The following is a 25,520-nucleotide window of genomic DNA, read 5'->3' on the forward strand; positions in this document are numbered from 1 at the left end:
CTTTGCCTCCCCCACCCTCACTAGTGTCTCCCCTCATTGCCTTCACCCCCATCCATACTAGTGTCTCCCCTCATTGCCTTCCCCAACCCACACTAGTATCTCCCTACATTGTCCCCAACCCTCACTTGTGTCTCCCCTCATTGCCTCCCCCCCTCACCCACACTAGTGTCTCCCCTTATTGCCTTTCTCCTCACCTACACTATTGTCTCCACTCATTGCCCTCACCATCACTAGTGTCTCCCCTCATTGCCCTTCTCACTAATGTCTCCCCTCATTGCCCCCTTTTACGATCTCATTACGGAATTGTCTATGATACAGTTGCACGCTTTGATACATTTGACCGAGATGGCACAGCGTTCGATTCCTCAATCGTCAATTAAATAAATTTATGGGTCCTATATACGCACGACAATCAACTTTTACTCCAGTTTAACAACAACAGATACTCAACATCTCAACTCCACATCTCTAGGTAAAATCCCTAGAACTATCAACCCTCCAGTCCTATTCCGTCGTATGTACACATCCAAACCCACATAATTTCTACTATCTCCATTAGTATCTCTAACCTATCAATTGTGGATCTTGCCGATTGGATGAGGTGTTCCGACATGTTACCACAAGCCATCCACCTCTGAGTCCCGAGCTCTTATCTCATGTTGGGCAGTTGCAGTTACTTTGCTCGTTGGTTTTTTTCCACCTACTCCGGCTTTCCTCTAGCTCCTAACCTTGTCAGAGCCATGACCCCGGCGGTTAACGTCAATCGAACCAAATAAACACCCGCACATCCCACCTCTACACTTCGTGTAGATATAAGGTAGAATTGTCTATCCTTCCCTTCCCTCCCCTTCCTCACAGTCTGTAGACCTGCTACAATGGAGCTATACCCAGTACATCAGTAGAAATCGTACCTGGCTGATAATGCTAGGGAGATGGTAATAATTAGCGGGCATACTCACAACATACTTCTCCAATCAACGAACATTCATAAAGGGAACGTATACATCTACACAAAGCTGTGTACTGAGAACTTTATGAGAGATGTACGTTTGGTATGGTGGGACGTCGACCTTCCTCTTGTTGATATATATATATATAGCATTGAGTATTTCCCAGGAAAAAATACATCAGGATTTTGAAATTCCATATTCCTTCAAGAATGCAATGTGTATATAAGTTTAATGTTAGTAAGATTCCGACAAGCTGATAAATTGGCATGGTTTCATGTCAATATGTAAGAAATGTGGCATGATGATCGAAATATTTTCGAAAGTATTTGTCTCTAAATATAATTGTGTTATCTTCTTGATCACTTTATTCAGGCTTTACCCTTTAAAATCTTGCAATGTTGTTACATGTATGTATCAAGGTATGTGTATATGCTGTTCTTCGCAATGAAGCTATGCTGGTTTGGGCCCGAGGGCATACCCTAAACATCGACCATGATCAATGTTCCCTTGTAAGCAGAATGGGTCTTGTCCAAGTTGACCTTTTGGCATTTGTGATATGTTTGTATCATGAAACCACGAGTTCGATTGTTGCTTGCAGATTAATCCTAGCTTTGTCGGTACAAGCATAGTACCTCCACGTTACTAATTATGAACACCGGTTCGTGGCCATATTCTCAGTTTTAATACACACTACTTCCAGGAACCTGTATCTAGGTGGCGTGACATCAATCTCTCCCAGGGTTCATTGCGCTCCCTCAATTAGAGGACTGCAATGAACTCTGGGAGCGATTCGGCACGACATTGTGGTAGACACCGCGTGACGTCACTTACATTATGTATGTTTAGACTGCCAGAAGGATGTTACGTCAGATGGGGGAAACACGATTTTCTGTTCAGTGCCTGCCTCCCGTAAACACGAATGACCCGATATTGGAATGTTATCTCATTCTTACCTTAAGCAAAATAATAAATGATACAGTTATTTCTGATCATTTTATCTCACCAGCCCGCATCTCCTCTGTTAGTACAATTAACTGATTCGTGAAGTGTGTCAATAATCAAATAGTCATATATTTAAAATATACACAGATTCAAAACTTGCAATAACCGAGAAATATTCTTACAGACAAGTTTCATACTCACTAGCATTATTTGCTCATAAACAAAATTGGAAGTGTACGGGCGGGATTGAACATTTAATATTGATCTTGGTAGTTCGTTGGGCTTAGGTGATAATAACATTTTTAATCTATTGGCGGTCTTTGATTTTAAACACGGTGAAAATAAACGATATCGAGGAATATTAATTGAAGTTACCATTTTACGATGTACTGGATATTGATGTGCATCAGTGATTCATTTCCTTAATATACCATTACCTTTTCATGAACGTGCATTATTCAATCAATCAACCTTCTTGATTCAGTAATAAAGGCCTCTGGCCCACAGTACGTGTATAGTTCATACATGTACTTTATTCCAAATGTAATTAGTCAGCTTAACCTTTAGCGTACTTAATGTATATATGGAAATAGTGCAACAACATGAAACAAAATTGCAACAAATTGAATTAGCAATACATGTAATACAAATTGAAAAGTGTAAGTTTATTGAAATGGACACTCACATACAACAAAAGTACAATGTAGTTCTGCGTCTACAACATCACTAGCTTGTATTGAACACTATATGACAATAGATACATATTTTCTCGGACCGCTCGATACTTTTCCATCTCCAATTTCTATGGCAAGATGTTGATTACCATACCTGAAACGAGCTAAAGCATGTTTGTAAACAATGTGATACATGTATTTTTTTAGTACTGTAGAATATCTGTGCATTTTAAACAGTAATCTTTTATTTAAATTGTTTTGTCTTCGAACTTAGCTTTATGATTCTGCTTTGTTTATACCGCTTCTGTCTAATTTTGGAAGAATAAAAAAACCTTAAAATGATTTGTCAACTTTTAAACCTATTAAGAGAAAGATTATTCCCTATCCGAATCTGTCCAATCCTGTTTGTTTCTGTCCGAATCTGTCCAATCCTGTTTGTGTCTGTCCGAATCTGTCCAATCCTGTTTATTTCTGTCCGAATCTGTCCAATCTTGTTTGTTTCTGTCCGAATCTGTCCAATCCTGTTTATTTCTGTCCGAATCTGTCCAATCCTGTTTGTTTCTGTCCGAATCTGTCCAATCTTGGTTGTTTCTGTCCGAATCTGTCCAATCCTGTTTATTTCTGTCCGAATCTGTCCAATCCTGTTTGTTTCTGTCCGAATCTGTCCAATCCTGTTTGTTTCTGTCCGAATCTGTCCAATCCTATTTGTTTCTGTCCGAATCTGTCCAATCCTGTTTACTTCTGTCCGAATCTGTCCAATCTTGGTTGTTTCTGTCCGAATCTGTCCAATCCTGTTTATTTCTGTCCGAATCTGTCCAATCTTGGTTGTTTCTGTACAATCATGTCCAATCCTGTTTGTTTCTGCTCGACTCTGTCCAATCCTGTTTGTTTCTGCTCGACTCTGTCCAATCCTGTTTGTTTCTGCTCGAATCTGTCCAATCCTGTTTGTTTCTGCTCGACTCTGTCCAATCCTGTTTGTTTCTGCTCGACTCTGTCCAATCCTGTTTGTTTCTGCTCGACTCTGTCCAATCCTGTTTGTTTCTGCTCGACTCTGTCCAATCCTGTTTGTTTCTGCTCGACTCTGTCCAATCCTGTTTGTTTCTGCTCGAATCTGTCCAATCTTGTTTGTTTCTGTCCGAATCTGTCCAATCCTGTTTGTTTCTGTCCGACTCTGTCCAATCCTGTTTGTTTCTGCTCGACTCTGTCCAATCCTGTTTGTTTCTGTACAATCATGTCCAATCCTGTTTGTTTCTGTCCGAATCTGTCCAATCCTATTTGATCCTGTTTGTTTCTGTCCGAATCTGTCCAATCCTGTTTGTTTCTCCCCGATTTTGTCCGTTCCTGCCAATCCTGTCCGTTTTTATCCGATTTCCGGTTACGTCATACTAGTTTTACATCAATTTAGAGCTGTTTTGTTAAAAGGGTAAATTTTAGAGTTCAAATATGAATCCAAAACAATTAATGTAATGTATATATCACTTCTCACTTGTAGAAATGGAAGCAAATTCGATTTGTTAGCCAATGCACTGTGCACACATACACTGGTGACCGTAACATATATCACAGTCATCAAAGATGGTACTACTACACGTGTGTGAGGTCTTATATGCGACCTTATACGAGATCCGTATGTCCGCCATGTTGCTGGCAGCGCCCGGTTTTTTGTCGCTTGGTTTAAACGTATCTAAGACAATTTAAATGGCAAGATATATAAACGATTACTGATTGACTTACTTGTTGATTATATATTAATCCATTCCTGCAAATAATTTTGTATGGCACCATCCATATATTGTTTAATCCATGTTAAATCGTATGCAAGTCGATGTGCTCAATTCTACTGTCACTAAACATTATGGCTGCTATGGTTAATACAAAACACAAAATTTAAATTTAGCGAAACGCATAATGGAAATGAGACTCACTTCGTTCCGGTTGTTTTGCTACACATTTAGACAATACCTAAATTTCATAAAACCTCAATATTCCTATTCAAATTAAGAATGGCGGCCAATTTTAGTGAAAATACGATGAAAGTTATAAGAAATGCATTTATCATAGCTTCTTGGACTAATTAGTCGGATATGTCTTGCAAATATGTGTATTTATGATATATAAATCCAAAAAGATAGGTGACAACATATAAAATGTGACTTTTGATACATCTTAGATCATTTTGATCAGCTGTGGCCCAGCAACATGAATCAGTGGCCGTGCTCGTTAGTGGTCACACGAAGCAATGTTTAAAAGTATCTCGTCGTGTTAACCTCTAACATTGTTGGAATACAAAGATGGATGCCGGCGAAATCCTAAGTTTCGGTTTTTGGCTGATTTTGATGGTTTTAGATGACGTTGGCAGTTTTCCATTACTCTTTGATGGAAGAGTTTAACCTGCTGTATCTGAAAATCATATCGGTTTACATTGGAAATGTAATAGACGTTAGAAAATATATCTGAGATGACCGTAATATACAACGTGTTGTCAAAACCAGCTGACCGTAATATGAAATAAGATTACTGTAATATAGTCTGAAAGATTCTTCCAACTGAAGTTTTGATAGTTGCATTTCGATATTATACAAATATAGCATTTTGATCGATACATGGTTATATCGACCAAAGAAAAACTACGTCCTCGGTCAATATTTTTTTCTGTGGTCGATATAACCATGTATTGGCCGTAATCAAAATGCTATAATTGTTTTATTATTTTTCTGGATTTTTTACATTTTGAAATGAGTGTGAAACTAAATGAGCATCGCATTGTAAATTCTGCTTCGTGATGACAGTTACAATCCTATGATTTTATAACAAGTATAATTCAAAAACAACATATGAAAGCAGTATCAATTGATGCACTTCAAGCTTTTATTACATGAACCCGGTGCATGCGTGTTTGTAAATTACACACATGTACTCCATTAAACATGTAGCTCCATGTCTTTAGGACACAGTCAATTAAATGTATAGTTTGCTCTCCATTGAAATAATACACTTCGACGTCAAACATATATTAACAGATTCAGATTGACATTAAGATACCTTATCTTATGCTTAGTACTTCATTCCGTAAAATAAAAATCGTATACTTACAGTAGTATTAGCCTAGGCCTAATGTTGTGAGTAGCCTAGGTGGAATTTTAAAATAAATATCAAACGTATTGACTATTTAATGGCTCCAGACGCTTAATGAATGTTATTTGATTATTTCCTACTCTCCTACCGTGTTTATATTGAAACTTTAAAAGCTTAAACTGCAGTCATCAGCTGGAAGTCATCATCATCTTTTACAGAAGCCGAAACAATCAACGTCGTCTGTCACATTTTGTGGTTACGCTTCAAACTCAGGTCATCAAAGCGTTTGTTTCAAAGCGTCAGGAACACATAGCGTTTTGGTAACGAAGACGATAACGTTATCTAAAAATAACCGTGCAATATATTTTTTCTATAAGCTACTTCCGGAAAGTTTGCAATATAGTTTTTTATCGGTGATCACGTGGCGTGTTTTTGACCTATGAGAAGTGACAAAAAATCCAGAAAAATAATATAAGGCGTTAATTACATGGAGTTATACATGCAATGCCATGTTATAACATGCTAATATTGAATCAATGTATGTGTACAGATCATGAGATGCTATCACGTGTCGGCTATATTCTAGCACTAATAACAGTTAACGAAATAAGTGAAAATGGATTATAGCTTCGTTATATGGAGATATATCTTTATAGATGTGTATATAGACAACATCTTTTAAAACCATTACATTTCCGGTTCTAATGAGTGATATGGCAAACACATCAGACTTGGATAGTATTATTACATGACCTATCCAGTTCAAGTACCGCATGTTTTTGCGTGTACTAAACCTTATGGTAATATTCTCTTGCTTATACATAATGTTAAATGTGAATCTATCACGATTATATTACCAATTATATGTTGTACTTATAGCGTAACAACGTGGTGTGGAAGTCCTTGAAGTGTTTAACTATAACTTACGATGAAATGGAAAGAGGTCCTACAGATGTCAGGGCGAGTAGACCCATAATCATCTGTTTGAGAAGGCAGTACTACATCATAATATTGTCTCGTGATGGGTTACTGTCCTCGCCAAGGTTATAAGTACCCTCTCAACAAGGCCATAAAAGATAATTTATTCACTGTAGAACGTTATGCCTGATTGATCTACATCTGCATCATGTGCTGTATACATGTTTCCAACAAGTATTTTGAAATATTAGGTTAATTGGTTTTAATACTGATCCACATGATTCTATCAAGTTCAACCTAAGACTTTAAACCATTGAGTATTTTATATTATATTACAGTCATCTATGGGGCCACATTCAAAATTATGAAATATTATGGTCATCCTTCCGATCATTAGCTCTCGATATTACGGTCATCATGTTTTGATATTACGGTCATCTAGATATATTTTTCTAATGTCTATTGCGTTAAAAGCTTACGCTTTTAGTGTAAACCGATACGATTATCATATACAGCAGGTAAAACTCTTCCATCGCAGAACAATGGAACACTTTCAATGTCATATAAAACCATCAAAATCAGCCAAAAACCGAAACTATACAGTGTGTGCACAGTGCAATGGTATCCATAAGATTTTGTTTAACCTTGGTTAGCGAAGATGGAAGGGAGATAACTCTTACTGCCATATACATGGACCAGTAAACGGTATTAAAGCTGACAATGCAAGTTAAAATTATTAAAATGATCTTTTTTAAAATAAGTATACTCGTTGTTCAAGAATCGTTTATGAGACATTCCCCGGTTGAGGACAGCCATTTTTGTTTTACATTCCGACGACTCGCCGACCCCTATATAAAGCGCGTGAATCGACACACGTGCGCTCATTCATGTACCTATACACCTAGCATTCCACAGTATATATCACCTACAAATAGGTAAACAAAACCCTCACCTGTAAAACTATATGGGACCTTTTTTTAGCAATTAACATGTCAACTCCTCTAAGTTGTCATTTAGATGTTTCTCAAAATAAAATTTCAACGCAAGTGAATAGAAATCCAAACAATAATCCGTCCACATATCTCCACGTATGTCATCGTACCCGATGCACTCAACTGACCGTATACACGTGACTACGTACCTGACCCGAACGAGCGACAACTATCACACACACGTGTCGATGTACGTGTAAAACATCGTGTATATTGAAGTGTTTTATTAGCTCGTATTGGACATATGTTGGGATATAGCTGACAACACATTCATCTATTACTTCAATGAAATATTGGCAGGTTAGTGCAATGTTTATTTTCAATTTGACATTGTTATTTCCAATATCGGGGCATGTGTATCTGAGACAAGACATGTTTAGAATGACACACGTGTGTCAAGTGTCCCGTGCCTTATATAGGGGGTTGGCCAGTGAAGGTTACTAAGCAGAGCAAAAGAAAAATGGCTGCCACTTCCTTAGATACCACACTGTCATAACTAGGGGATGTCTCAGAAACAATTTTTGAAAAAAGTATTTCGTTAATAATTTTTTTTAAAATTTCAAATGCATGTTTTTAACTTGCATTGTCAGCTTTAAGAGGGACTTACTCTCTAGTATTGTGGGTGCATTTAAAAACGGAACGAGATTTTTTTCAGTAATGAGTAAGTGTAAGTAATCTTTTAGGAAGGGATATTGGTACACAGTCAGTGAACGTTCTATGTGTGAGGTTTCGATGACGAGTACGATCGATGTGTACACTATCACCTTCAATAAAAAAATATAAGTACACAAAGGTTATAAATGGGCAGGATTTAGTTACCTTTAAAATGAAAGCAGAAGAGATAGAGGTTAAACCACCTATTTTGGTAGAAAGATAAAGTTTATACAACACTATGCTATAGCATTGTAAGGATATCTGGTCTTTTGTCTCAGTCTGCTGAAGTATATTAGACACAGAAACGCCGCACATAAATCATAATATTACATAAACCATACTTCACATGCTAAATAATATGTTTAGAAAAAGAGAAAAAAAATTAGTCTGTCGATGTGAAAAAAGTTCAGAAATCATTTCGATCATACTTTCCAAGCTGAACAAAATGTTTGAAAATATATAAAACGTTTAGTCTATCTTTGTAAAACAAAAACAAAAACACACACACACACAAAAAAAAAAAAAAAAAAAAACCTATAGTACACTTCAAAAACAGATTGGGTGTGAGTAAGAAGATGGTATTGAATAGCACTGGAACAGAAAACAGGATAGAGTTAAACTTATTTCCATTTTGAAATACACTGCAGGGTTGGCATTATCGATAAGGACATAATAAAGAAGACCATGAAACTGGTATAAAACCTGCACATTTTTTTCCGATTTTTTCCCTTTGTACATCAACTCTTTAACTCTTTTTATTTTCTACTTACCTCTGTGTCTAGAGTTCGAAGCCCATCCGAGGTAGTTTCTATGTATTGCCTGCATTCAACATTCAAATCAAAGCAGTTCACAAGATATTAAACATATAACTGAACAAATCATTTTTCCACAAACTATTGTTTTTCTGAACCCTTTTCAAATACTGATTATGATATCAACAGGACCAATGTGTTATTTTTTTTAAACTGGGATTATCTTTCGATTAAGAAGTCATCAGCATTGTAGGAATATGGACGTCATTGTGCATCATCACGGACAATTCAAAATATCGATACCCCATGTAACCACTCCGATCTATCAGAAAATAAAAAGAGTTCTTTACATAAATATGAAAGTCAGAAAGTATTTCTTCATTCAATTACTTTTTAACTACAATATGATACACACAGACGTCTACATTGCATTACCAGTCATGTGTACATTATGTGCATATGCATACCCGTAATCAACATAGATTACACAAGACCATCCGTTCATTAGAAACGTAATTAGTTAGTAAGTTATTTTAACGGCGTCCACATTAGCTGCAATATTGTAGCTCAAAAGACTTTTTGACAGAAAATGGTGTTGTCTTTAGAGCTACAATTGGTGCCTATTACTGCTAATGGAGCAAAGTAATGATTATGCAAACCATTATAAAACGTTTGTTTGCATTTTTATCGTACCTGTTTGATATCGCTTACCTACTAGGCAATAAAACTGAACCACATAAAATATCAAATTCTCATCGAGGCATTATTTTTTCACATATTACATATGATTGTCTTTCTGAAGGGAATTTATACGGCAAGTCCACAAATTGTGAATTTGACGTCTTGTGAGCGGTACGGTAGATATTAAGAATGGTAGTTATGTTTGTTTTGGACAAAAATAATATGTAAATGCATGTATACGCATAAAATAATTGGAAACCTACAAAAAGGTATAGAAAACTATGCCCGAGTGATTTTCGGAGGCAGTGCTCCATTACGACACATAGGGACCAATTCGTACCCGGCCGAAAGGTATAGTAGGCCGGGTACGTATATTCGTTCTACGTCCACATAAGTGTGGCTATTTCTAGTTTTTTTTTCTCTCCAGTCGACCCTACCAGCAGGCACTTATATGTATATATTCGCGTACAGACATCTGCTTAATTAAATTTTTACTGCATAATATGAATTCCTTTTTCTATCAGAGTATGCTTCTTTTTATGGAATTTTACCACCTTACGCACATGATTTCTTTCACATTATTTGTGCATTTTATTTTATCCCCATTTTGGCCTCTAGACGAAGCGTGACATCTACTGGATCATGGAATAGTCATATCATTTAAGGGATATCTACGTGACATTAATATAGTATGTGTAAAAAACATTGCCTAGTAATAACATTCACTGTTTGTTTTCATGAGAGTAACTACACTAGCAAGATATTTCTCTTGTAAAACCTGTAAACATTACCTCTGGCCCTACTTTTAAAAACGAAAGGAAGATGGAAGATGGCAAACCCCTAAATATTTTCTAGGCTAACACGTTTCGGGATTGAAAGCATACATGTAAAGATCTTTTAAATAATCAATAATGAGATACACATTTTTCATGCTAGTTTGAATAAGTCTTACTCCAAATTTTTATATTTTTTTTTACTTTTTCCCATTGTATATTGAGTTCAGGTAAGAGAGTTTCTTGACTATACTTTTTGCTACCTATCCCTCTGTTTTATCAATATTAATGCTCTTTCAAAGAATAAGTAAAATAAGTATCGTCTGCATTTTGTGATTGTAGAATATCTGTAGTTTCAATATTAACACCATGTTTATTTACATTATTCCTAAATCGAATTGCAAGTATTTCTGCTCACCCAATAAAGATATACGGTGCAATTTGGTCGTCCTGTCTACATTCTCTGTTATTTTTTCCAGCTGTTTAATTACACGCCAAATATACAGGTATGTCACTTTTGTAGCGGATAAAAAGAACGATAGTTACTACTTGAAATATGAGGTATTTTGTATCAGTAAATAACAGTAAAGTTAACAATTTACTTTTCAGTGAATAAAATGTGACCAGTATCCATGCTGTCGAAAAAAAGACGGACAGACGAGGAATAGACGAAAGGCGATTTGAATAGCTCCTAACTATTCGGTGATTGTGGGTTAAAAAGTCGTCTTTCAAGATAAGATAAATTCAGTTAAAGTATAAAGGTTGCTTATGAACTGAGTTGCATGAATGCGTAGATAACTACTACATGTACAATGCTGCAATATTCAGTTTTCATAACTTTGGATGTGACAGTTACCAGCAAAGTTCTAAGTGTGACCGTTATCACCTTCATAAATTCTAATTAAGCACCGTCTGTATTTCTCCACTAGCAGATATAATGAATGAAATATTTTCTTTCAACAGTTATGTATTACATATTAGTAAACGGGACAGTTTTGTGACTGCAAAATTGATTTATTTAAAATTTATAACGTTTTGGTGAATAAAATATGACTGATATCCTTGTTGTCGAAAAATATTGTGGCGAGGTGTTTGCATTATCTGAGCTAGTTTGACGATATCTAATAGCTTCGTATAATCTCTAACAATACACTGTCTTTGACGCACGAAAGGTTTTGAAGATGTATTGCTTTTATGTCATAATTTCAGCCGATTTTCTTCTAGAAGCGGGCGTTTTTTTCCTTGTTTTTGTGTGCCCGATATCTCTTCCGGTGACGTAGGTTGTCCCCATTGACATTTGAGAAGAGACGGATCCTAATTAGAGTATAGTTTAAACTCTCATGCTACACATACAAAAGATAAGGGTTGGAAAATAAGCTTATAATTCCTCTCCGTTGTTAACGTGTGTCAATCCTATATATATATGCAAAAACGCACGTTTAAATCAAGCCATTACTCACACCATACAAATCGAAACAACTGGAGTATTCTGTTGAGGACAGACCAGGAGACCCGATGACATAACACTGACAATGTGTAAAGTAATTATCCCACTCGCTGAATGCTACCATTTTCACTGGTTTGAGCCACCATTGGGACAGATCCAAAAATCTTTCAGGTGAAAGCTCAGTCATTTGTTGAAGTAAAATAGGAAATATTACGATTAGCAGAATAGTTTTAAGAAAACCAAAAATTAATATCAATCTTTCCTATATCGAAGAACAACTGATACTTTACTCCTTTTGACATATATGTGAAGCAGATGTGCTGATATTAAATAAATATTTTCTGAAATTCTGGATTGATCTGAAGTTTTATTAGAACTTAAAGAAAAATAAAATGTACATACGCGAAAAGCACAGTTTCGTCAATAATCCCTAACCTCAAATAATTCTTTTGTTTAAATTTCTTCAAAAGAATTTATTACAAAAGTTAAGAAACGTTCGATTAACGTGGGACACCTAATAGTTGGTCTCACAAATCCTTGGTCTCACACCATTGAAAATATTACTATTTATTAGCATATATCATAACCACATATACAGTAAAACCCCTATAACTCGAAGAGCAAGGGAATAATTGTTCGAGAAATATGGGTATTAGACTCACTCGAGGTTGGTCACGATCGATCATCAACAACAAAAACGTCTTGTCTTAAACTATGATAAAAATGCACGTCAATGACATTTTAATTACCGTGATTTTCAGCATTTCGAACTTGTATGAAAGTGGTTTTTGATAGCAATATCAAGTTGAAAAAAAATGTGTATAACATAAAAATGAATGTTTGAAAATTTCTCAAATGCCGAATACCTGTTCGACGAATACTAATAGCTATTCCAGCAATCCTTGGTTTTATTAGAGGAAAAGGACCGGATCATGCGATTAGTTCGACGAATAAGGAGTATTCGAGGAATGCGGGTTCGAGTCAGAGGGGTTATACTGTACTTCAGTACTAGAAGTAACTGGGCAGAGTCTACTTGTTGGTACATTGTATGAAATAGAAAAAAACAATAGTGCAAAATTATGTACCCATTACTTGCAAATTAAAATTACCTTCCATGTTCACAAAGTATTTGCTTAACTTTATATGTATACTATGATATGTTTCAAATGTTTCATAAATAATATTGGAACATATTTCATATCGCTTACATATAGATGTTATTATGAAAACTTGTCAAAACACGAAGCAAGTTAACGATACTTTTTACCAAACATTAAACTAATAACTCAAAAATATCTTAATAAATATAGTTAACGATACTTTTTACCAAACATTCGACTAATAACTCAAAAATATCTTAATAAATATAGCCCTTATGAACATATTTACCTTGTAACTTGTTACTGGAACAGCTTACACTTCAATACTGGGCATGTCTGATAGCAGCTTTTTTAGCTTAAACAACACTGCTTTCACTTAAGAAATTACAGATCACTTTTAGAAATAGGTGGGTATAACACTATGATATCCATAAGTTTCCGTGAGTTCTGTAATGTGTTTCTATGTAAAATGTTAAGATGATAGATTTAAGTCTTTTTGATGATTATTAAATCATAGAAGTTACAATTTCAAATAAAAATATGGCGACATCTGAACTCGATGAACATGAAATTTTCAGAAGTCATAACCAATGTTATACTGTCGGAAATAATATTTATCATAGCCCTGTAAATTTGAAGCTTTATTGAGCATATACATTATATTTGTAATTGCTAGTCTTTTTACGTAAGAGCATATAGTGTGATTGTATGAGCATTTCTTGTCATAAAGAGAAAACTCTACTTTCATACGATGGCATTAGCATTACACAAGTCGCCCTTATCTTACGCAATAATTGATTCGGAAGTAAAAAAATATGAAATCGGTCAGAATCTAACTCATATGTAAATAACGTCCTTAAACGACCCGGGTCCTGAAGCTAGAAACAATAACCTATTCCGTACCAGGTTGTTAGAGAAGGAATACTCCAGATAAAAGTATACAAAATCCCCAAGACTGCCTAGTAGCTTCCTCCTTCTATACATAGACCTGATGCCATGTGTCAGGTATGTATTGAATCTCTTATAAGAAACATTTTAGGTGTGTTGATAGTTTTTACCTGGTTTTAACCGGATATCATGACAAGTCGTGATGTCGTCGAATCTCTACACGTGACAGGTAGTTAAAGGGACATGAACCTAAAGAAACCATGTAAATTTGAGTACAATACATATTTACGACATGTCTGATACCTTACTAAGTAATATATATCAGTTATTGTGCAAATGTGTCAAATAAGGTAACTATATTGAAAATTCCATCTTTCTGTATTTTGAACCGGCCCGGTCGAATTTTGTAACGATAGTATAGTAGTGTTGTACTTTAGTGACCTCCCACAATGCACTGCACAATTTAAATGGATGTAAACAAAATGGTGGGTTAAAAACGTGGGTGAAGCGAACACAAACGAATTCCGATAGAAAACAGTGTACGTAAAGAGTCAGTGACGTGCGCAATTGGGAAAGTAGGTAAATATAAATGGATCACTGAAATGCAAGAGACGGGAGCAACTCCCCAATTTATACTTGCGTGATGTACATATATGTGCAGTAAGTCAGGAACCTCCCTTCGCGGTGCTCTGTCGAATGAAAAGTCTCGTTTGACTTTTGACTTATTATTCTTACGCTAAATACAAATTGTTGTATAACAAATATGGCTTAAACTTCATTTGTCAACCATCGTTAATTAGAAAATAATCTTAAAATGTGGTAAACTAATATTCCTTGTCACGTCAGCAAGGTTGTTGTTCATTATAACCTCGCTTTCGGCCAGCTTTCGTTTTGTGTTACAAAAATAGAATTGGACGGTCTATTTTTTTTATCATTTTTGAGGTAGGTATTCCCCACGTTTTTTTTGTCGTTTTAGATAACCAATCGTTGTAATAAAATATTCAATAAACCTCTGAAAACCATATCTAAGCATACAGAACAAATTATTTAAGGTCCATGTTCCTTTAATAGCTAGGTGTCATAAATTACCAATATAGGTCAGCAGTACAGTAGATATGCATTGAAATATGTATATGAATGGAATATCTTCTAAAACGTAAAGGTATCTGATATAAGGAAAATCATCATACAGTAAATACGTTTGTAATGACTGTAACGTAGTAACTTTCATTTCCCAACATTGATTCTAACGTGACGCTACCCAAATTGGTACACTTTTAATAGATATGAGGCAGAATTTTCAATTTACACTCTAAACTGACAATAACTGTCCTGAACAATAATTAAGGTGCTTAATTTTAACTCTGACAATTTCATATGTCATATTATTTCCTGTTGCTTATTATCTCTATTTAGAAATGAAAATAACGAAACATTTTAGGTGTGTTGATAGTTTTTACCTGGTTTTAACCGGATATCATGACAAGTCGTGATGTCGTCGAATATCTACACGTGACAGGTAGTTAAAGGGACATGAACCTAAAGAAACCATGTAAATTTGAGTAAAATACATATTTACGACATGTCTGATACCTTACTAAGTAATATATATACCAGTTATTGTGCAAATGTGTCAAATAAGGTAACTATATTGGAAATTCCATCTTTCTGTATTTTGAACCGGCCCGGTCGAATTTTGTAACGATAGTATAGTAGTGTTGAACTTTAGTGACCTCCCACAATGCACTGCACAATTTAAATGGATGTAAACAAAATGGTGAGTTAAAAACGTGGGTGAAGCGAACACAAACGAATTCTGATAGAAAACAGTGTACGTAAAGAGTCAGTGACGTGCGCAATTGGGAAAGTAGGTAAATATAAATGGATCACTGAAATGCAAGAGACGGGAGCAACTCCCCAATTTATACTTGCGTGATGTACATATATGTGCAGTAAGTCAGGAACCTCCCTTCGCGGTGCTCTGTCGAATGAAAAGTCTCGTTTGACTTTTGACTTATTATTCTTACGCTAAATACAAATTGTTGTATAACAAATATGGCTTAAACTTCATTTGTCAACCATCGTTAATTAGAAAATAATCTTAAAATGTGGTAAACTAATATTCCTTGTCACGTCAGCAAGGTTGTTGTTCATTATAACCTCGCTTTCGGCCAGCTTTCGTTTTGTGTTCCAAAAATAGAATTGGACGGTCTATTTTTTTATCATTTTTGAGGTAGGTATTCCCCACGTTTTTTTTGTCGTTTTAGATAACCAATCGTTGTAATAAAATATTCAATAAACCTCTGAAAACCATATCTAAGCATACAGAACAAATTATTTAAGGTCCATGTTCCTTTAATAGCTAGGTGTCATAAATTACCAATATAGGTCAGCAGTACAGTAGATATGCATTGAAATATGTATATGAATGGAATATCTTCTAAAACGTAAAGGTATCTGATATAAGGAAAATCATCATACAGTAAATACGTTTGTAATGACTGTAACGTAGTAACTTTCATTTCCCAACATTGATTCTAACGTGACGCTACCCAAATTGGTACACTTTTAATAGATATGAGGCAGAATTTTCAATTTACACTCTAAACTGACAATAACTGTCCTGAACAATAATTAAGGTGCTTAATTTTAACTCTGACAATTTCATATGTCATATTATTTCCTGTTGCTTATTATCTCTATTTAGAAATGAAAATAACGAAATTGTGAAAAAATGCAGGAAACAGCGTCGTGCCACAACTCTAAAATATATTTAAAACACGGAAAACAATTGCTGAATGGGATCTTTTGATAGATATGTGGCTTTAATCAACTAAAAAATGTTTGAACTTTCCTTAAACGAGTTCAAACATTTTTTATCATGTCTGAACATTTATTAATGAAATCAAATTTATCAGGTGTACCATTTTGGGTACTCAAACCTGCTGAAACACAGGGCTGGACCGGGCATGCTTCAAAGCTCTCTATTTATAAATATATGCACTGCTGACAAGTAAACAAATCACGAAATTAAAGCAGAAGGCATCTAGCTATTTGTTGAATGTTAAAAGAAAAATCTGAATTCAAGCACACGTAAGAAATTTTTACCAATTTCTTCAAAAAGTGTACCAAATTGGGTAGCGTCACGTATACCAGTAAATCAGTTCCCGTGGTTTAGAATGTCATAAAACCTAATGATGCTATTAACCATTATCTGTAATAGGTAAACAAGTAAGGGTCAACATTTCAGGTTTTTGAGCGTGACATTTATTTCCGTGAAATAAGTTCTTTAAAGGTGTGACGTGTTGATATACGATTTACAATAAATATTATGTAGCTTTTTTATGCCTAAAAATTATTCAACATTTTAATGTCGCGTTTTACACTGTAGATACATATATGGTCTATTGTATCTACATATTTTAAGACACTATCAAACCATATGCTTACATTTAAACTTGATTGTATAGTCATATATATATAAGATAAGTAAAAATGTATATGATTTTGTGTTAGACACGGTTTTATTTAATGCTTTATACATTTGGTATTAAATTTAATATTCATATTTAATGGAAATATGGTCATTCATTCATTCATTCATTCATTCATTCACTCACTCACTCACTCACTCACTCACTCATTCATTCACTCACTCACTTCACTCACTCACTCCCTCACTCATTCATTCATTCATTATAAAAGTTGATGAAATAAATACAAAGTACATTGTATATCATCCAGGTTATTGTTGCTGTTTCAGACGTCGGGTGGGACATTTGTAGTTTTTGTCTGTATCTGGTCGAGTTAATTACATGTTACTTTGGTAACATTATAAACAATATCTACAGTAGTTTGGTGGTATAGACAGGAAAAGTTTGGTTGAGGACCACTTGACCGTTAAACGTAACCAGTCATGCGTAATTATATTGTCAGCCTCTCCACACTCCCATCCCCCTACACACACGGCCAAACCGTCAACAGGATATCTCATCTCTTACGACAATAAAATATTATCTTACGTGCTGAAAACACTCGGTAAAGTGAAGGATCGAAACTTATCTATTAATGCGCGTATTTACGAGACCAAAAAACCTCTCTCGTTCTCAGTGATATACATGTACATTATAAAATGAAGGTCGAATTACAATGTTGTAGTGATGCATCGTCCATTCATAACAGTATACTGTAACAGTATAACAAGAGTGAAATTAATTTCCGTAGTTTTCTTTTTACCTGATCGGTGTAAACTAAACGTCCAGGCGCATGGAGAGGCTTGAGGTTCGAAGTGTGCACAAATGGGTAAGTCTTATTGTGTTATTACCAGTAAACATTTGATGTCGATAACTTTATATGTGCATACCAATGATAGCTACTGTATAATATATATTTGAAAATGTAAACATGTCGAAATTGCCTTAAAGGTTTCAAATTCAAATTCAATTTGATTTAAAATTTCTGTTCACAAAGTTTCTTAACAAAAAGTCGCGTCGGCAACAGAGAATTTTTTTTCTGTATATAACATTCAAACTTTGTATTGGTATTGTATGTAAAATGTTATCTGTGACGTTTACCCTTATCCAAGTACATGTTATTGACCTAAATTATACTTTGGGTGTGTTTTTCGGAGTAAACAACAGGTAGTATTTTCCAGGTAGAAGAAAGTAACATTGATAAGTGTAGGCAATCAGATTACAGTTGAGAATAGAATCTGGAGTCAACACATTGGCTACATTTTAGAATGAAAAAAGTCACTTCTCTGTACACCAGAAAGACAGATGCCTAGACTGTGTATATCCCAATTACAGGTACGATTTTCACATACCATTTAGCATAACAACCGGTTCACACCAGCATTTAATGGACTAGAAGTGTGCATGAATAGTTTAAATATGTGAGCACAACAAATTGAGGACATTCGATACTATAAGAAGCAGGTGCAAAGTGATTCGTCTGTTTACGGCCGGCGATGATGGGACATCGTTCTTTCGTCTTCCTGCTAGTGATTTACCAGGCCAGCTCCACTCGTGATATCACCAAACGATGGGTATTGTACGTAGTAAAATATAACTATATACTGCTACCTATTTGTACTCTCCTAGTGTATTTGATGTTGTTTAATATTTGTTGACGATGTTTACAACACTGACGACAAATCAAATAAACACATTAGTACTTAGTAAGTAGTATATCATTCCTTCCTATTGTGATTGTGATTAAACAATTTGATGGATGATTTGACTAAGGATGTCAAAATGTCTGTTGTATTGTAACTTACTTCATGTACTATAGCCAACTAAATGCGGTAGGGAAATGTTCACTTTTACGTATGTTTTGTCGGGAAGTCTACGTTATGATTATATTTGATCTCTGTTAGTATAACGGAAACTCTGGTCTACGTAACAATACTAGTCTTACCTCTGAAATCATCATACACAATGTTCATTTTTATAAGAGTAGTGACTAGACATGTTAACCCTACCGATTCAGGCGGAAGTCTACCGCTTTTGAAGCTGATATTCCGCCTACCGCTTAAATATCCAAATATTCCGATTTCTGCAAAACATCTTCTTTATTATTTTTTTCTTCCGATTTCTGAATTTGTTTTTAGTCGGGTGGGTCTGCCATGGTGGCTCCAAAATGCATACCAGACAGTGTAGGGGGACTGGCTTGATAATTAAGTAAACAAAGGAGGTGTGAACACTCCCTGACCAACACCCACTGGTGCTAATTAACAGCCTGGGGCTAGTTCCACCTTGGCTTGGTGGTGTCACTTATTTCACGTGTCTTAGTGTAACGATGTGTAGTATGTAGGCCTAACGTAAGGAAACAATCATCTGGCCTTTCAATAAATTTTGTGCTAAAAAACTAGTTAACTTCATTTAAAAAACAAACACTGCTTATAATTGAAATGATTTACTCACGTTTTTAATGTAAAATAGGCGTATGGTGTCTGCAGAAAGTCATAAACTTTGCAATCGTAATGGCCGCCATTTTGGAATGAGGTGATTCTAATAAAGGAGCCGGATTTTGGTATAAAATTTCAGGAATTCACTAAAAAAAGATTTTTTTTTCGCAGGGGGATTAGATTTTTTTTCTAGAATATTGGTGAACGTTTTAGAAACAAATATTTGTATTTTTCTTACATAAATCAAAAGAAAATGAGTCCAGTATGTATTAAATAAAGTGAAAAAAAATAGACAAAATGTATATTTAAAAAAGGTGATAACAGTTAAATACATTGAAATAAAAGTATACAATATATTTATTGGCATTTTGCATCTTCTAAATTTAATGTAAGCCTCAATTAACATTAAAAAAATGCAAAATGAGCCACCAAGGCCTATGGTGATATTCAAAGTTAAAACATAATTTGTTAACAAAACATGTTTTTATAATTATTTTGCATTTTATTGATATTTATATATCTCTGATGCGCCGCGAAAAATACCACGTGCAATGCTACCGCTTTTGAGTAAAAAATCTACCCCTTTTTGGTCACCAAAGGTTCATTTTTATAAGAGTAGTGACTAGTCTCTACTTTAATTTATTTTCACTTAAATTAGTTTACTTCATACTGTTGTCATTCATGAGCTATATTATGTTTGACATCAATATATATTAACGACAAACGGAAGCTTTTTTTATATATTACGTGATATGTTATATGGTGGGAGTGTCACTTTACCACTACATTGTAGTGTGTTACCACAGACTTGTATTGGGACGCCGAGACAGTTCGCTACTTGACCTCAGCTATTGATAAACAAACTTATATACCTTTTAGTACTAACAATCCTTATTGTGAGAGAGAGAGAGAGAGAGTGTGTGTGTATGTGAAATTACATATTTATTAATCCATTTATCTGATATAATATATCAAAGAAAGAAACATTAAGAGGTATTAAATGATGCTTATACTACACATCGTCTATTATAGAATATTAGTGGGTACTAATGTTGTGGTTTAGAACATTGGAATTATTTCGTGGAGAGTTACCTATTGTATAAAACACATGTTGTTGATATATATTCGTGTTTTCATTGTAACTAAGACAACAACGAACACTTATCATAACGGAAAGTCGACATATATAGCGTCATGTACATGAGCCGTTAGAAATTTGATGTCGGGCTAAACCTAAAGACCTAGCAAGCAAATAATTCACATTTCCAGAACAGAAACGGAGGTTTAAACTTTTTTTTTCAACTTTTGGTTAGTTTAGCGATTTGTTACCTTCTGTAATGTAATTTAAACTAACATATAATGAATTAGTCGATGATCTGCTCCTTATACATAAATGTGTTACCACATTTTAATTCGCAAATGATCGAATTTTAAATGCAGACAGTATATTGATTTACGGTGTTGATACCATCCTATATCGCGCATATCAAATGTAAACAACAACATGTTTATCATTGAGCTAATGCGTCAGGCCTCTACCCAAGACAAAAGTACACAGTTTTATAACACTGACATAAATTGCATCAGAAACATGTAAACTTAAGCCATAAGTCTTCGCATCAAACGACGACTGTGTGGATAATGTCCCCTGAAGGCGTGGTTTGAAGCTTTCTATAGTTAAGTGAAGTTAAATATGGAATCACTACGAAAATCTATGAATAAATTTCAATTTACTTTACATAATATATATCCTAAACTTTTCTGCCTCAAATAAACTTTAAGCATATATCGTATTTAAATTATATGTGTTTTTCTTTATTTGCAGATATAACCTAACGCCTGAGCCATTCCTGGACTGAAAGGATATAATGGACCGTCTGCTGATAAGAAGCCATGTTTGAGTCCGACTACACGTGCAGGATCTTGGTTTGATGATGGCAGACTTTTGTATTCGGGGTTTCTGTCCGTGTATATACTTTTTATTGTTGTTGTCGTGTGTTAGTCTGACAATACAACTGAACAGAGAAGAGTGTAAATATGTTACGCATAACTACACACAGATGCCAGTCTTGTATCAGATCGACGGAAGTGACGTCACAATCATTGCTAAGGTTTTTGCTCTACAAACTGCTAACGGTTCATGTACAATAAACGGTACTCAGCTCATTACCTCGTACGATTTCCCTGTGGACCGTGTCGTTACTGCTATATTCGCCTTTGCTTGCAATAGCCCTCTCCATATCGAACTTACGGACGTAGACGCACTACGTGATATGTTTTATAATGTTGTCGCCTATTTCCAGGTAAAAGGTTGTTCTTTCGATATGGAAACTCTTCACATGTTCTCTGACGCGTTCGACATGCGCGTGGTTACATTGATGGATACACCGGTCGATGGTTTATCGAACTGTTCAGTAGCATCGTGCAAGAGAGGACTTCTGAAAAGTGCAGTGGCTTTGACAATTGACAATACGCCTGAAAGTGTAAAACAAGATGTCCTCGAAATCATGTCGGGTCCAGAATCATTTCCAGAAATGAAGGAACTTACTTTCATCCACTTGGATTGGGATGAACTACCATATGGTATCATACACACATTTCCGTTTCTTGAATCTTTAGAAATTCCAAACAATAATTTTACGAAACCTCCGGCTAATTTTCCGTGGAACGAGGAGCTTTCTTATTTGCCCAGGAACTTTTCGCGATCCCTTTACTTCCAAAGTCAGTACAGCCTTTCACTCAATATTGATATTCCACCCAATGTATACCGGCGTGTCTATGATTTGGATAACAACAATATCAGGAACTTGAGTGATTTTGAATTCCATGGGACTCTCCATATGATTTCACTTAACAATAACAGTCTTCAGGACATCGGTGAAAAATGCTTCCGTCAAGTTTTTTATCTTCAGAACATTTGTCTTAGGAACAACAAACTAACATCACTTCCGGCAAGGCTTTTCTCTGGACTGACGTCACTTCGTCATTTAGATATGTATAACAATCGTATCGAGGATCTTCCTGACGGTATTTTTGATGACTCTCCAAATCTAGTTTATATCAACCTGGCTTCAAATAGATTGTCAGTTATCCGTAAAGGATTGTTTGCAAAATTACTATATCTAGAAACGTTGTACCTAGACAGGAACAATCTAGCTGTTATAACGGAAGCCTCTTTTCCACTTCAATCCATAGTACTGAAAACAATAGGTCTCAGCAACAATCCACTTCGACATATTCCGAAAATAACGTTTTACATCCGGAGCCTTCGACGCATCGATCTTCAAAACACATCGATAACCTTAACCAATTTTTCGGGTCAACTTGAGGATTTAGATTACAATCTAATGATTGAAAGCATTGTTCACTCGGTAAGTGATACGAAAGATGATTTATTTTTACGTCCGAACCACATCCGGGAAATCAATCTTTCGGAAAACCAGATCCAGGGCATTGGCCTTTCTGGTAATCTAAGTGAGCGATGCAAAGTGAAACTAATCCTGCTCCTAATACATTTCCATTTTAATTTACACAACAACCCTTTAATGTGCGACTGTGGTATCCTACCACTGATTGATGTAATTCACCAATACGCTCAGAACGCAACCATAACGCCGAATGATTATTTTTTCCGCGAATGGGAATGCGCCACTCCCCAGGAACTACACGGCCGAACACTTTTGGAAGTGAAAAAAGAAGAAACTTATTGTAAAGCGAATGTGTCTTTGTGTCCAGCGAGGTGTAGGTGTTATGAGCGAACCTATTCTCGGATCATCATCGTCGACTGTCGAAACACGGATATGATGTCACTTCCTGTGTATCTCCCAGAAGGCGTGCTGGATCTGTGGTTTCAAGTTAATAATATAACGAAGATCGAGACCAGAAACTACTTCTCAAGAGTAAGAACGCTGCTCCTCACGTCAAACCAGATCAGTCACATCGACAGAGACGCTGTGCTGCAGTTCAATTTCATTGAAAATCTCCATTTATCTTCAAACAATCTCATCGGTCTCCCAGAAGAGATCCAAAACCTTAATCTAGCCGAACTTTCTATCACAGACAATCCTTTTTCGTGTGACTGTCACTCCCTCTGGATGAGGTCGTGGGTAGAACGTAATAAAGACGTGGTACTGCATCCGTCAACAGTGACCTGCAATACGCAGATAGGTACAGCAAAACCGCTTATCAAAGTTCCCAGCACACAGTTTGTTTGTAAGCATGTCTTTGATGCAAGAAAGCACGTGACTATCCCAGCTACTGTATCCCCCATCGCAATAATAATAGTCATCTCCCTTGTCGCCTTGGTCTGCATTTACCGACTGGAAGTAAAGGTATTCTTATATATATATACTGGGATTCGTCCCTTCGATAAGACAGTTAGACTCGCCAAGAAGTCGATAGATCTAGTTGTTGTTCATTCACCTTCAACTCAAGCCTGGGTCACGGAGAATGTATTACCATTGTCACAGAGGATAAGAGGAGGTAGACACGAGTTTCACATTTTTGATATCTGTACCGACTGTGTGGCCGGTTTCTCTCTCCAGGATAACATCACATGCCTCGTGGAACAGACGCGCAAAGTTCTAATAGTATTATCTAAAGACTTTTTACGTGATGCCAAACTTCAAATGGCATGGACGGAGATTAAGAGACGTATCCCAGACAATGGTACAGGTTTCATACAGTTTGTAGTTGATGGTGTGCTCGCTTCGGATGTACCAGACTCGGAAATGGCTTGTGTAATGAAACATACTCGCTGTCTCCAAGTTAAAGAGCGGATTATCACGAAAAAATTGATATACTACATGTATATGCCCGAAAATAGGGCATCAGACGAGACACGCGAGAAACCAATGCTACAGAGCTTACTTGAAAATAGAAATAGAAACTCTGTGAGCAGTGTGTACATAAGCGATATTTCATTATTTCTTAACTATTCTGAAGATATTTTATCTTTCATTATCCACGACATGTGTCCTAAGTTACAAAGATTGGGCTATTCCTTGTGTATCCCTGATAAAGATTTTACTCTCGGGGCTGCAAAGGAAGAGAACATTCTACAAGCAGTGTCTGGTTCCTCGCATACTCTTTTTATCGTGTCTGAGAACACATTTGTGGACGAGTGGTCTCTGTATACATTCCGTGCGGCAGTACAAAAGTCCCTGCGAGATAAGTACAATCATCTTGTTGTTGTGTTGATGCGTGATATAAATATGGAGTCGGTTCAGGACAAAGAACTCCGTCACTATCTTAAATCTCACGTGACACTTTCTGTGGCAGACGAGAACTTCTTCAAAAAGCTAAGACTTTCCTTCCGACAAGTCGGGTGTATCGTCCCCCAATTAAATGGTATCGTCCATTATGGCATAGACCATGACATTACTTTAAATGATATTGCTTTTAATGTGTAATATAATTTCGTCGCCTTGCTAGATTCTAGATGTATGTTGTGTGGAGTGCAAATCCTGTTTGTGGGTCGACTGTAGAAGACAATTATTACACTTTTATTTATCTGTGTATATATAAGTAAAACCTCTCTAACTTGGTCTGAAGGGGGCGGGTTTATAGTTCGAGGAATATGGGATATTCGATACATCAGAGATTGGTCTTCAAGAGTCAAACAATATTATCTTAAATTATGATAAGTCATGCTAATCAATGACATTTGAGCATTTTGTTTTACGACATCTTAATATTACATATATATTTTAGAAGAGATTTTGAACTCTTGTAATAAAAGTTTTTGATAGAAACTGATAAATGCAT

General features: G+C 35.6%; 2 protein-coding genes across 7 annotated transcripts; one reads left to right on the forward strand and one right to left on the reverse strand.

Moving 5' to 3' along the window:
* Positions 1-2,912: 2,912 nt before the first annotated feature.
* LOC138307037 (aggrecan core protein-like) lies at positions 2,913-4,206 on the reverse strand. Its single transcript, XM_069247663.1, has 2 exons — positions 4,152-4,206; positions 2,913-3,916 (listed from the first exon to the last, which is right to left on the reverse strand). Exons 1-2 carry the CDS (start codon positions 4,204-4,206, stop codon positions 2,913-2,915), a joined length of 1,059 nt encoding a protein of 352 aa, XP_069103764.1.
* Positions 4,207-17,618: 13,412 nt separating this feature from the next.
* LOC138307391 (protein toll-like) lies at positions 17,619-25,261 on the forward strand. Of its 6 annotated transcripts, none has more exons than XM_069248109.1 (3): positions 17,619-18,148; positions 18,501-18,898; positions 21,580-25,261. In XM_069248109.1, exon 3 carries the CDS (start codon positions 21,686-21,688, stop codon positions 25,163-25,165), a length of 3,480 nt encoding a protein of 1,159 aa, XP_069104210.1. In that variant the 5' UTR covers positions 17,619-18,148; positions 18,501-18,898; positions 21,580-21,685; the 3' UTR covers positions 25,166-25,261. The 6 variants fall into 6 exon arrangements, with proteins under 6 accessions (XP_069104210.1, XP_069104211.1, XP_069104213.1 ...); XM_069248110.1 differs by having other exon boundaries at positions 18,538-18,898; XM_069248112.1 differs by having other exon boundaries at positions 18,538-18,654.
* Positions 25,262-25,520: the final 259 nt, after the last annotated feature.

The sequence above is a fragment of the Argopecten irradians genome, chromosome 14, assembly GCF_041381155.1.
Source record: "Argopecten irradians isolate NY chromosome 14, Ai_NY, whole genome shotgun sequence".
Classification (NCBI taxonomy): domain Eukaryota; kingdom Metazoa; phylum Mollusca; class Bivalvia; order Pectinida; family Pectinidae; genus Argopecten; species Argopecten irradians.